At 36.4% G+C, this 12,947-nt stretch overlaps 1 protein-coding gene across 4 annotated transcripts in view; it reads right to left on the bottom strand.

Moving 5' to 3' along the window:
- Positions 1–1,075: 1,075 nt before the first annotated feature.
- Positions 1,076–12,947, bottom strand: part of MYO6 (myosin VI) — a 71,006-nt gene continuing 59,134 nt past the window's right edge. Inside the window, exons 27-34 of one of the 4 annotated variants that reach the window (XM_015821070.1) lie at positions 11,582–11,742; positions 10,132–10,161; positions 9,739–9,777; positions 8,996–9,099; positions 6,982–7,113; positions 5,741–5,767; positions 3,344–3,565; positions 1,076–2,648 (exon numbers count right to left, since the gene is read on the bottom strand). In XM_015821070.1, the coding sequence (XP_015676556.1) occupies positions 2,449–2,648; positions 3,344–3,565; positions 5,741–5,767; positions 6,982–7,113; positions 8,996–9,099; positions 9,739–9,777; positions 10,132–10,161; positions 11,582–11,742 (915 nt within the window). In that variant the 3' untranslated portion in view covers positions 1,076–2,448. The remainder of the gene's footprint in view (positions 2,649–3,343; positions 3,566–5,740; positions 5,768–6,981; positions 7,114–8,995; positions 9,100–9,738; positions 9,778–10,131; positions 10,162–11,581; positions 11,743–12,947) is intronic. The other 3 variants (XM_015821071.1, XM_015821072.1, XM_015821073.1) reach the window with 3 other exon arrangements.

The raw sequence follows: 12,947 nt of genomic DNA, 5'->3' as shown, positions 1-12,947 counted from the left end.
AAAGAGAGAGAAAGAGCAGGATTGTGACAGGGCAAGCGATGCATGTTCCTTCCCTTCGCAACTGCTCAAGCAGCACTTTCACAAACTGTAGAAAGCACAACTTAAATGCAGAAAATGGTAGGCAGGTAAACTGATGTTCAATAAGGTCTAATTTCAAAACGGGGAAGAAAAATCACAAATGCAAACCAATTTCAGCAAACGGGGACAAATTTGAAAACTATCCAGCCACACACACTTGTCTTCTGCCCTTGAGCAGACCTTTTCACCCTAATGATTGTGTACTTAATGGAACCTAATCTTATATTCTGCCACATGATCGGAGGCTTTTGTGGGCAGACACAGGGGCTTCGAGGCTCAAACCAAAAAGATACAAATATCCACTTGGATTCAAAGGCCCCTAAGTGGATTTACACTCATCACTTGGCTTGCATTCCTTTTTTTACTTTCTTCTGCCACCTATATTATCAGTAAAAGTTATTACTGATAGCGAGTGCCTGTGGAATGGAAAGGAGCAGAAATCCTTACTGCAAGCTAAAGAGCTTTTCATTGGTGAAATATATTTGTGGTTTTGACAAATCTGATGTTATTGATAATCTTGATGGTGTAGACCAGCGGCCTACACCAGGTTTTTCCACAGACCAGAGGGGGCATGGTTTTGTGTGCTGCCTGCATTCCATGGATGGGTTTCACTTGTTTGTATGGCTCGGTTTCTGGCATGCCACGGCCCGGTGCCAGTCCACGGCCCGGGGGTTGGGACCCCTGGGTAGACAACAGACTGAGTTTAGCCTAAAGCTGTCAAAGCTGCCTACATTTGGACTGGTGCATTTGGATCTGAAAATGATATTTACACATGTGAATACATAAACTGACGATCTCAACAATCTTAAACATAGTAAGAATATTACTTAGATTTATGAATATGCCTTTTTTTTACGCCCAATCTGGTCAAAACTTAGCAGCCAATGTAAACTCAGTTCATTCTTCTTTTTAAATTCTTATTTGAAGATTTAAAAGTCAGAGCTGAGAAATGCAATTACTCTAATAAAGGAAAGAAAGTTTCTCCAAGTGTGGTCTGTACTTTTTTATTATTATTAGGTGACATTTCTTAATTTCTCCAAAGATCCCAAAACAATGATAACACTAAGATTTGTTATGCTGACACTAGGTTATTTTGCAACATCAACCAAAGGCAATTTTAAAATTGTCTGAAAGAAATAATTGCTGTAAGTATTTTAATTACTGTTAAGGAAACCCTGCCAAAAAGAAAAGAAGAAAAGCCCACAAAAGCTGAATTTAGGAGATTAGCAAGGAGAAAAGATCTATTAGATTAGGAGAAAAAAACAACTTGAACACTTTGAAGTTAAGCCATTTGAAGCAGCATGATGTAATGAGAAATGCCTGGGGGCTCTGCCATTTCGTCAGAAGCCAGAAAGAATCCACTTAATCCATATTCATTTCAGTGAAGCATAGAAAGACAACACAGTCCAGCTCCCCACACTCAAATTCAACTATGCTGGCATAATTCATGGAGTTCATTTCTTTGATGGTTCCAGTCATGAATACCTGCAGATATAACCATCTCTGTGAATTACATTTCACTTTGACTGAGAAAGGATTCCCAATACAGTTGTGACAAAAAAATTAAACATGAATTGTCTGAAGGAACCTGTTTTGTAAAAAATAAAGCAGTTTAAAAAATAAGACAAACACACACGTGCACAACTGCTTAAAAGTGCATCAAGCCGTTTCAGTTCTGAATTGCTAAAGCACTTCAGGCTCAAGTTTTTCTATATTCGGTATAGGACACTCAGCGATCTGCCTTAAGACACATTTTCCCAAAATGCATTTGCAAGCGATGTTGAAGGGTTGTATTTCACCTTTATAGGAGTCTACTTTAACTTATGTACATTAAATGTTAAGAATATTAAGGCCTCACAGTTCTAGTTAGCCTAGTGTAAAGAAAAAACTGCATCTTCTACCTTGTGGAAACTCATTTTCCAGATAGTATCTGGGAAGTGTGTTACAGAAGATAAAAGGCCATTTTGGGTAGTTCTAAACTAATGTTGGTAGTGTGCTATGCTACATCAAGGATGGGGGTTTCTAGTTCTCCAACCACTGCTGGACTTTTACCCCATAGCACTAATTATATTAGCTGGGGTTGACATATGTTGGAATCCAGCACAACAGGAAAGAGATATAGATTTACCAGTTCTGCTCTATATTACAATATTATTGGTATTACCATATGCTGGCCCAAAGCAAACAACATAGTTGACTGAAAGGAAAAAAATTAGATCTTGAAAACGAAAGAGCTCACTACACAAATTAAGACGTCAAAAGTACAAACTAAAAATTGACACATTAATAAAATCGATTTATATTAAACATCTCTACATGATTATGGAATGTTAAAAGTTCCTCTGTACTCAGTAGGTGCAAAATAACTATTTATTTCAATAAGTTCTGCAGCATAGCAGTTGCGTAAGTCGGCCGAGCTTGTTTGCTCTCAATTGCATTTTGAAGATACTGGATTCCACCACAGCGTTCCCAAATCTCTTCAAACTGCCGTGGCAAAATTTCAGCACCCCGCTTACGAGTCAGCCCAGTTTCTTCAAGATTCAGCTCACACATCTCCATGTCATCCTTGCCTGGAATGAAGGAAATCCCAGATTTTACAAAAGTTATAATGCAGGCCTTCCTCTTTTAGTTTTGGACACATGGAAAATTGAGAACAAAACTATAACAAGCGCTAGCTTCTTTCCTAAACTTATTGCCTTTAAAAGAGGAAACCTACAACTGTCCAAATTCTTGTAATTCAGCTTATTTAATGCTCCAATCACCTGTATCTCAAATACTAGGAATCTTTGAGACCCATAATGCAAGAGGAAATGTGGATTGACAAAATAAGTTGTAACCTAAAAATCAACTTTGCATCACAACCAGTTTTGACAGCAGAAAATAATAACCTACACAGGTGAACATGCATCTCATATCAAGAAAGACACCGATTTCATATTTTTATCATGTTTTACGTTTATAACATATACATTTCTAACAAACAAATGTTAATATACTGCTTGCTACTTCCTTCAAGGGACAAGCTGGCAAATTCACTTTTTGATTTATGTATTTATTAAATTTATGTGCCGTTCATCTTATTATCCAAAGGAACTTGGGCTTTGTTTATTTTTCAGATTCTTCTGAAAGTGAAGACAATCTTTTTAAATAAAACAATATGGTGTTTTGCACTGTAATTCAAATTTACCTTTAGTACATCTTGTCAATAAACAAAGCCTACCTTTCCAACTTCATTTAAAAAAAAGAAAATGAAACACATACTAACCAGCCACTAGCAAAATGGGTTGCTTATCAGGATGAAGTTCCATTTGACGAGCAATCCATGGTCCATCAAAGTGAGCATACCACCAGCCTTTTTTCTTATTCTGAGGATCCTTGTATTGATCTGCTGGACGGATGAAAGGAATTCTGAAATATCGCTGTTGCCGGTTCTTTTCGATGTCCTGCTGCTGTCTAACAGACAACTGATTTACTGGGTTCTGTTGAGCTGTAAGGAATAAATACAGTTAAAAATTGTAGCCAAGATCAAAACCAGTCTTCATTACCATCACCTTTTTAAAAAATCTGTGCAGAAAAGTAAAAGACAAATTAGAAAATACTTTCTGTAAAGAGTAAACAGTGAAAGAAGATCTTGCATTGCCCACAACATTTTTTTTTTTGAAGTAACATGGATTTCATTTCAGTCATGGAAACAAATGTTTAGATCATGGATCCCAGCTGAGAAATCTATTCAATTAAGTTAAGTATGCTGGGCAAAAGAAGAAGGGACATTCCAAATTATTAAAAGTACACTATAATCCCAATGGCAAAGCTCCAATGAATACGTTTTTACAAATTTTGAATCATAAGCCACTCATAATCATTGACTCAGATGAGTGGCTATGGAAATTGAATGAATGAATGAATGAATGAATGAATGAATGAATGAATGAATGAATGAATGAATGAATGAATGAATGTGTAACATAGTGCTGGAATACAATTCTCAAAGCATACTTTTTTGCAAAGTAAATTGTCTCCCAACCTGGGAGAAAAATAAAGTGATGAGAAAAAAGAATAAAGTATAGTTATAGATGGAGAAAAAAAGAAGCACTTGAGTCATTTGCAGACTGTTAAGATTTTTAATTTAATAGCTAGAACAATAAAGTGTGTGATGGGCCAGAACACACAGTTGTAGTTGATTGGTTGGAGAGTGCTGATTCCTGTATAAGGTAATCTATGCTGTGGGTGTAAAGGGAGAGTTTCCCTTCCCCCCCCCCCATCTTTTTCTTCTCTGTGCTCTGTATGCTCTGTGATTTACCTGACCATTTACCTCATGTTAGTTAGTGTGTGCCTGACTATCTTGTCTGCTGTAAATATAGATATTAAATATATTTATTTATTAAAACTACAAGTTCATGTCAGCATCTCTGACTTCATTTGCACACCTGCTGCGCAATTCCCTGCACAGGCTCACATTAAAAACAGAAAGAAAGGGAATTTTCTGACTTTTCAGGTTTCAAATAGGAGATTTCAAATGCAAGGTTGTTGTGGACAATTGCAGAGAAAGCAGTTCAGTTATTCATGAGAGTACACTTTTCTTTCTATTCCAGTTTATGGAAGGAATTAACAGTGACTAGTTTAACCATGAGCGAAATAATTATAAATAATAAATCTGGTTTTGGATTTTAGGTGAATAAAGAGGGATGAAGCTACAGTCACATCAAATGTGTTTATTTGCCCTCCTTGTTTCAAGATAAGCTGTTGATTACTGGAAAAGAAAAAAAAATGTTCAAAATATTGTGTTTATACATACTAAAATACCATTTGTTTATCCTGCTATAAAAGGCAGTATCTGTTAAAATATTTCTCATCATTAGTACCAGTGGACATTAAAGCAGCTCATCCGTGAGAAGAAAATGGGCAAAAAAGACCTTTTTCATACTAACCAGCCTTCAGTCATAATTATGTATCATTTGACATCACGAACCTAAGCAATACCCCACATACTTTTATTTGTTTTAAAAAAATGCTAAAAAAAATGGATCGGTTTTCAATTGATGAATCGATTTGCCAGGCAATTCAACATTTTTAATACATCCTCTGGCCACATTCTGCAGTTAATGGAGACTGACTACCCACCGCCTGAATTAACATATAGGACGGTGTCCATCTTGAACTCTTTGTTTGGTACGTAGAGGTCTTTTTTCCTCATTCTTAGGAACAGCTGCCCTCACCCAAAAGATAATCAACATGGTGAAGAAAAGCCCTTTCCTCATAACAAAGGCAATTATTTTCTCTCCCTAAAACAAGCTCCTAAGTGTTAGGTTTTGTTCCAAATGTTAGTTGATTAGTACCAATTTCAATGTTTTGCTACAAGGGAAAATATTTTCTCTTGGCAGAAGAAAGGAGTTAAAATTAGACCTGTATATATATTTTTTTATTGAAATAAATTATTCATTTCTGTAAATAACGCCAAAATTCTTAAAAGAGCGTGAACATTCCTGCTGTCCGATGTCTTTACCAACAATTCTTTAATTATATTTAAAACAGACCGTATGAATGCTTCTAAAGAACAAATATAACTGTAGCAAAACACAGTTATGGTGTTATTATTAGTAAAGTGGCTTCTGTTTTTCCCCCCTTTTTTTTCAAATTAGATGAAATAATCCCCCCCACTTACTTGAGTTGTTCAAAAATGGTGCAAAATCTGAAAACAAAATTTAATACTGAGCATGCGAGAGAAAACAAGTCCATTGATCAACGGGGAAAACTCCCTTTTTGGGTGTCCAATAAGTTGTGTCTTGATGGCCATGACCAGCCACAAGAGCTCTGTTTTTAGCTGAATGGATGCAAAGCACAAAAACAGCTTTGCAAACAGGGCTTCCGATATTTTTTTTTTTTAAGAAAGAAGGAATTTTGTCAGTATCAAATATGCAAGGGCATAATAATTCCATCATTTACATACAATTCCATCATAAATCGCAACCTAAAACATGTAATGCCACCTAGGAAAAATTACAAAGGAAGACAATAACTTTAATAACTTACTTCTGGCCGCCTAAGGTAGTCTCTCGTTATCTCAAGGGCTATTCAATATGATAACTATATATTACATCGATTATAGAATCTATATACCTTGAAATAGCTAGCAGTTCTTAAGAAACACAAGGGAAAATGTGTTATTTGCTCCTGACCTGCTTACAGACTTCCTACATAGAATGCTGGATCAGATCAACCTTGGATTTTTTTCAACAGAAACGGCCCAAATCCATTCCTCAGAATTCATGGTTCCCATTCTCCCAATATTCAATCTCAGAATCTAAGCAATCTAGTCTAGCTGCTTGGTATAATTCTCTGCTCCCCAAAATCTCACTCTATCTCAGCAACATGTACAACAAAGGTCAAGTCAATTCTTAAGAAAAGTCCATTTGGCTACCCTGTGTACTATCTGATACAAGCCACATGGTTCCTTAATTTGGTTTGCTGAAATAGCACAAACCTTTTCAATGGTTCCTGACAAACTTTATGGCCCATCTGAGTTTTATTTAGACTACTGTGATAAGACGAAATTAAGGATCACCCAGCTTGTAGCAAAACAAAGCTACAAACATCTGGATGGTTTTTAGTTAAGCACCAATTATTCCTAAATTAGCAATATACAACTATACATCTTTCTAAATAGCAGTACTCTATTACTAGCTTCCTTCATTAATCCATCATATTTAGCCTGGCCTTTCATCTCTCTCCTAGAACTGAAACTATTTCAACTTGCAATCCATACAATGCTATTGGATTAGGATGCTGCCCATGAGACAATCAATATTCTCTAGGCACTTTTGCTCACAAGGATATTTCCCCTCCACAGACACACTTTTGGGGGGGGGGGAGGAAAGGAGGGATTAAATTAAGATTTTCTCTTACCATAATCAGTCACTGATTTGGGAGCCCGCTGTTCCATTTCAGTATTACGTTTCTTGTTTTTGGCCTTCCAAGCATGATAAACCTTAAGCCGCCTGTGAAACTCTTCTCTGCAAGCTGCCAGCAATTCAATATCTTGGATCCAGGAAAAGCACCAGGGATGGAATAAGTGAGAAGCAAGTGAGAAAAGCAGATAGATGAATATGTTTATGAATTTGTTGACATGGAAAACAAATTAGTTCACAGCTCCTTATATTTACAATGTGACACACATATATATACAGGTAACTTGTAGGGGGAAAAAGGAAGGAGTATTTTCTAAAGCTTACATTCATAAACTATCCATGTTGCTATTTTCAAATATATCTAATTACTCTGCTATTTGCCAGGCTCTTTCAGAAAAACCAAGGCCTCTTCCAGCTTTTGAGGCTACAGATCATAATGATATGTGAGTTTGTTTGTATCCAACACACTAGAAACTTTATTTTACTTTGTTGAAGTAAACGAGTGTGCCCACATACCCCTCTGTTGTCTAAATTTTGGATTCCCTTTGAGCGTGAGATTCAGCCCAATTGGTCCACCCCTTCCTACTGGATTGGCATATGTGTGGAAAAGAGGGCTTAGGTACAGAGAGCATAGCCATTAGATCCCTATCCAACTGAACCTGCGTTAAGTTACATGGTGCAGAGAAAGCTGCAGCCTCAGAAGTTGGAAAAATCAAACAAAAGTGTGTGCTTTCTGATTTTCTATAACTCACACACACACACACACAAACACACATCGTGCCAAGCTCTGAAATAGTCAATACCAAAATATCAGGATTTGGGGGCTCTCAATTTCAACCTGATTAATGGGGCAATTTGGCAGTCTCTCTCTCTCTCTCTTTCCCTGGGTCTTTGAGTCAGTCTTGGAGATTGCATGGGCAAGGTGTTTTTAGCAACAGCTTTGGAAGTGGTTTGTTATAGTGTTTTTTTCCTAGGACTGATGGAAAGTAACTGATTCAAGGTCATCCAGCTGGCTTTGTGTCCAAGGTGGGACTAGAACTCATGGTCTCGCAGTTTCTACCCCAGTGCATTTATTACACTAAAATGGCTCTCAGTGAGGCAATATAATATCTACTTTTCTAACTGCTGCCTATTTAGGAGCTGAGTAGATCAGCACTTGCTTTGCCTGCAAAAAGTCCACCGTGTAATCCCCATCATCTGCAAGGAGGGATGGAAAGCTACTGCCAGACAGCTTGATAATACTGGCTAGAAAAACGAATGGATTAATTAGCTACAAGGCATATCCCTATCTTTCCCTAACTAGGAGATTTAATATCACATCCAATTTAGTCTCAGCATGTTTTTCCTTTTAAAAAAAAAGAGGGATATGAGGGTGGATCTGAACTAGTACCCTAGCTTGGAAAAAAAGAAGACTTCAATGCTTTTAACTGGCTTCTTGGTTAATCAGGATGTCAATCTTGAGTTTGCTAGAAACAACTCTGCAAAAGCTAGGAACATCTGATACAAGCCATATAGACAGAATACAGCCTTCCAGGTTCTTACCTCCAACACTCCCAGTGACATTTGAAAGAGTGAAAGCTTTTAGGTCCATGAATTGCACCTAAAGTTGGTACTCAACTTTAAATGTAAATGGTTGATATTGACAATAGACCAAGCAAACTATTTAAAAGTCATTAGCAATAATCATTTTAGATTACGTTTAAATGTAATGACTTTGCATTATATTCAGTTAATTAACCCTGCTGGTTCTTACATGTAGCTTAATTTTGAATGCTTCGCCCTTTCTTTTCTTTTGACATATGGAGCTGTTTGCTCAAGGCATTTTCTCCTTTAGAGCTGAATAAAGAATTATTTAGTGATCCAAGTCCTTGATTTTTCTTTTTTCTTTTTCTTTTTGAGTCGTATCAAGGACTTCATTATATACTCAGGCTTTCAAACTTCTATGAGAGAAAAGAAATCCAAATATTGATGTATCCTGATATTCCCTCCACTCCAAACAGGACCACACTCACCACAAGAGGTATTGATTGTATCTCGCAGGTCTGCATACTTCCACTTGCTAAGGTCATGCTTTTTAATGCCAGCTGCAGCTTTGGTAGCTTGGACTGAAGGTCCCCTAAACACATCCAAAGAAACAAAAAAATACAGAAATGTTCAAGAAAGAAACAAGTGAGGTCAAGAATGCAAAGAGGAAAGGAGGAGTCATCAAAAAAGATAGGTGCAAAGATTGGTAAGATCCATGACATGCTTCTTAGGCATACTTACTTAAGAGAAAAGGAAATTTAGATTGTAAATTACTAATTTACAAACTAATCCTAAATGCCATCTGAAATAACTCAACTTTTTAAAACAGTTTTCAAAAAACCAAACAGACACATTATGTAAGGACCTAGTTCTCTGTGTTGAAGGGTTTAATGCTGGGGAATTAAGAATTCTAAAATTTGGGGATGCTTGATAATGCATCTGAGTTTTTAAAAAAAAGAAAAAGAACATAATGATTCTGCCTATAGCAAAATAATGGCAAAACATTATCAAAAAGTAATTCCTATTCATGCAGTTCATAAATATAATAGTGAATTAGAAAGGAAATTGGTACTAAAGCGTTGCAGTGAATGAATCTTGATTAGAATATATATACTGTATATTACATAAAATAATTAAATGGAATTTATAAATTAATTGTCTTTTAATTTATCTTATAGTTATTGCATTTGGTGATTAGACTGATTTCTTTCTGGCAATCTGTTACACCCACCTAGATAAGCATTCTGACATTTCTATGGCCATTTGTTCCCTATAAAAACATGAGGAATGTATGTTAGGGAGTTAGGATACAAGATTTAATGCATTATTTTAACAATATTAACTGATACATAGTATAATAAATATTCTGAATTAACCAGTTATTTGTACATATAACCTTTCAGGTATGCAATATTTAAATCACAGAACTTGCACCTACATATAATTGATCTGATTGATTGATACTCAAATGGAGTGTATTGGTTGCATGCTCAAATCATGATTAATTAGGAAAAATTAAAGTGAATTATTTTGCAAATTGCTTTTAAAATGAACATTAGAATAATTTTGCCCTCCCGCTCTCAATTTTTATAGAATGTCCCAAAAGGGAAAAAAGTTTTCATACGCAGTCATTTGACACCTTGTTCCACTGCGTCTGCGAACAGAACATATTTCGGTTAGTCTGAAGCTCTCCTAAATTGGACACTGATCTGCTACATTACAAGATCATCCTGGATACAAAATGATGTTCTTACAAGATCACCAGAAATCTGATTTCAACAAGTGGTATTATTTATTTAGGTTATTAAGTGATAGATGCATTGACTTTTCCTTTCTCTCACCACCATTAAAGGTCCACAATCATCCCATAAGGTACTTCACACTGTAAGAAGGGGATTGGCTTGAAGACTCACCATGAACATCGCAGAATAGAGGCACTAGGAACCCATCTTGTTTCAATCCCAAGCTATGGTTTCCATCAAACAAAACTCAATGATGGTGAAATTGTACTCAAACCCAACAGAAAAATAAATACCTACATAAACATATCTGCTTAAAAAGAAGCTGCTTCCTAGGCCAAGTGTTTGGGAGAACATGTAGGAAACTAGGAAAGAACGCATGTGCTCATATGGTTTATTCCAGGCAGGCAGGAAGGGAGAGAGGAAGGAGGGAGGGAGGGAAAACATTCCCTGAACAAGAAAATGCTGTCTCATTTTTGATATGACACTGATCTGTCTTTTAGTGCTGCAAGAATAACAAGAATAAGGCAGTCTAAATGTTAGATAGCTTTCCACACTAATAAAGAATGTGATCTGTTTGGTATTTGATATGCATGTTGGGTAAATCCAGCCAAACATGATTTAATTCAATAAACAAACCTCTTCCAGACTTGATGTATGAATCCCAGTATTAATTCTTCTCGAAGAGCAATTTATGAGGAGCTAAAGTGGAATTAAACCACACCAATATGGGTCGATATGGAAAATTCTCAAATGGCAAATCCTTCCATTGCTTGTAGCACAGTATCGAAGGACACTATTTGACCAAGGGTCTCCAAACTTGGCAACTATAAGACTTGTGGATTTCAACTTCCAGAATTCTCAGAAAGTTGCCAAGTTATGAGATCCCTCATTTAGAATGAACTGGGATGGATAGGCATAGCAAAATCCTTAAAAGAATTTTTACCTTTTTCCTCTTTCCACAAAGTTCAGAAACTGTTTTCTGAACTATGCTCCCAAATCTTTGAAAGAGATAGCTAGTACAGATGCCTAAGCAACATCTATCATAGCAGCTTTCCCATATTGGCATCCTCCAGATTTTCTGGAATTCAAAACACAATATCCACAATTGCTTACAGCAATGGCTAAAAGCTATCCTTGTTGGGAATCTGAGGAGCTGCTGGCAGAAGATTGAGGAAAGCTGTGGTATAGAATAGCTTCCAGGTTATAATACAGGAAGACATGCAGCATCATGTTTGCTTAATTTAATGACAGTGTTCTCGTTATCATCATCACGATTATACAACTTATTATACAATTGCCTTTTCCAGCAGCATAACCGATAAAGTACAATACCTGCGCAAACTTGGGTCCAGCTGAGCCTCATCGTTGATGAGCTCAGATTCACTTTGGGCAATTCGCAAAGCCAGCTCATGATCTCTACGCTCTTGTTCGAGAATGGTTTGCTGCTGACTCTCTTCTTCGCGTTCTCTGGCCAGCTGAGTCTCAACTTCAGCCTGCAGAGCCATGAAAAAGATAATTTAATTGAAATATGTATTTTTTTTTTCCATTGGTAGACGGGCTGTCTAGTGATGCTAGATCCAACATAGCACGCTAGAAGCCATGCAACTATGATTTTTTGAACCTGTACTCTGAGAACATCTTAAGAAATACCACTTTGTGGTTTGCAGCTACAATCTAGCCCAATTATGTACAAATGGTTACTGCTATTCAGTCGTAATTCATTATAACCACAGATGAAGTAAACTAGGATTCAAACAACCTTAAAAGGTAAAATCTCCTTCAAGTCAATTTTAACTCCTTCATTAAAAAGGGGAAAAAAAACTTCTTCATGAAAAAAAATCTACCACTGTCTTCTGTTTTTTCTTTTATTTCGTACTGTAGCCTTGCATTCCTTGCAGTTCCTCTCCTCTCTGAATACCAACCTCAAACAAGTTGGCCAGGCACTGAGACCTGTTTAGATAGGAGTCTCTTAGATTACCTTAAGCTAATTTAATCCAAAAGATATAAAACTATAAGGAGTACAGTCTGACTGATACTTAAAACTGCACTATAAACTATAAAATAGACTAACTGTATCAGAAACAACCTTGATTTCAAATTTGGGAGGGCACAGGCATGGATGGAGAAGAGATTATTCTGCATCATCCATAAATCAGATGGTCAATATCTCAAAATATTTTATCTTAAGTTGTAGCTTATGTTAATACCGTATTTTTTATTATATTTCTTATTTTGATTATTGCTATTGTATGTTGCCTACTACACTGTGTCTGAATATTTATTTAAACTGTAAAGTAGCATGTATTTAGCTGAATAAATAAATCTCTTGGCTCAAGATTTTTAATGTTTTCCTCTGTATTGGTCCACCTCTGGAAAGCTGCTGAAAAGTAACACAGTTGTTAGCTAAATACTTTTTTGGAGTGGTAAGTGGACTCAGTAACTCAGCTCACTACTTTTGATAATAATTAAAATCCCTATGTCCACTGAGGTAGATAAATAATCAGAGCTACCGAAAGATGAGAAAAATTAAATCCTTTAATGCTGCAGTTCCTAGAGCTATGCTCAGAAAATTGTTTTCAATAAAGCAGATTAAAATTTACAGGAAGGAAGGAAGGAAGGAAGGAAGGAAGGAAGGAAGGAAGGAAGGAAGGAAGGAAGGAAGGAAGGAAGGAAGGAAGGAAGGAAGGAAGGAAGGAAG

Source organism: Protobothrops mucrosquamatus, unplaced genomic scaffold (genome assembly GCF_001527695.2).
Source record: "Protobothrops mucrosquamatus isolate PMUCROS unplaced genomic scaffold, P.Mucros_1.0 scaffold1243, whole genome shotgun sequence".
NCBI lineage: Eukaryota > Metazoa > Chordata > Lepidosauria > Squamata > Viperidae > Protobothrops > Protobothrops mucrosquamatus.
Note: the sequence above shows the minus strand (reverse complement) of the source record. Positions and strands in the feature narration are given on the sequence as shown.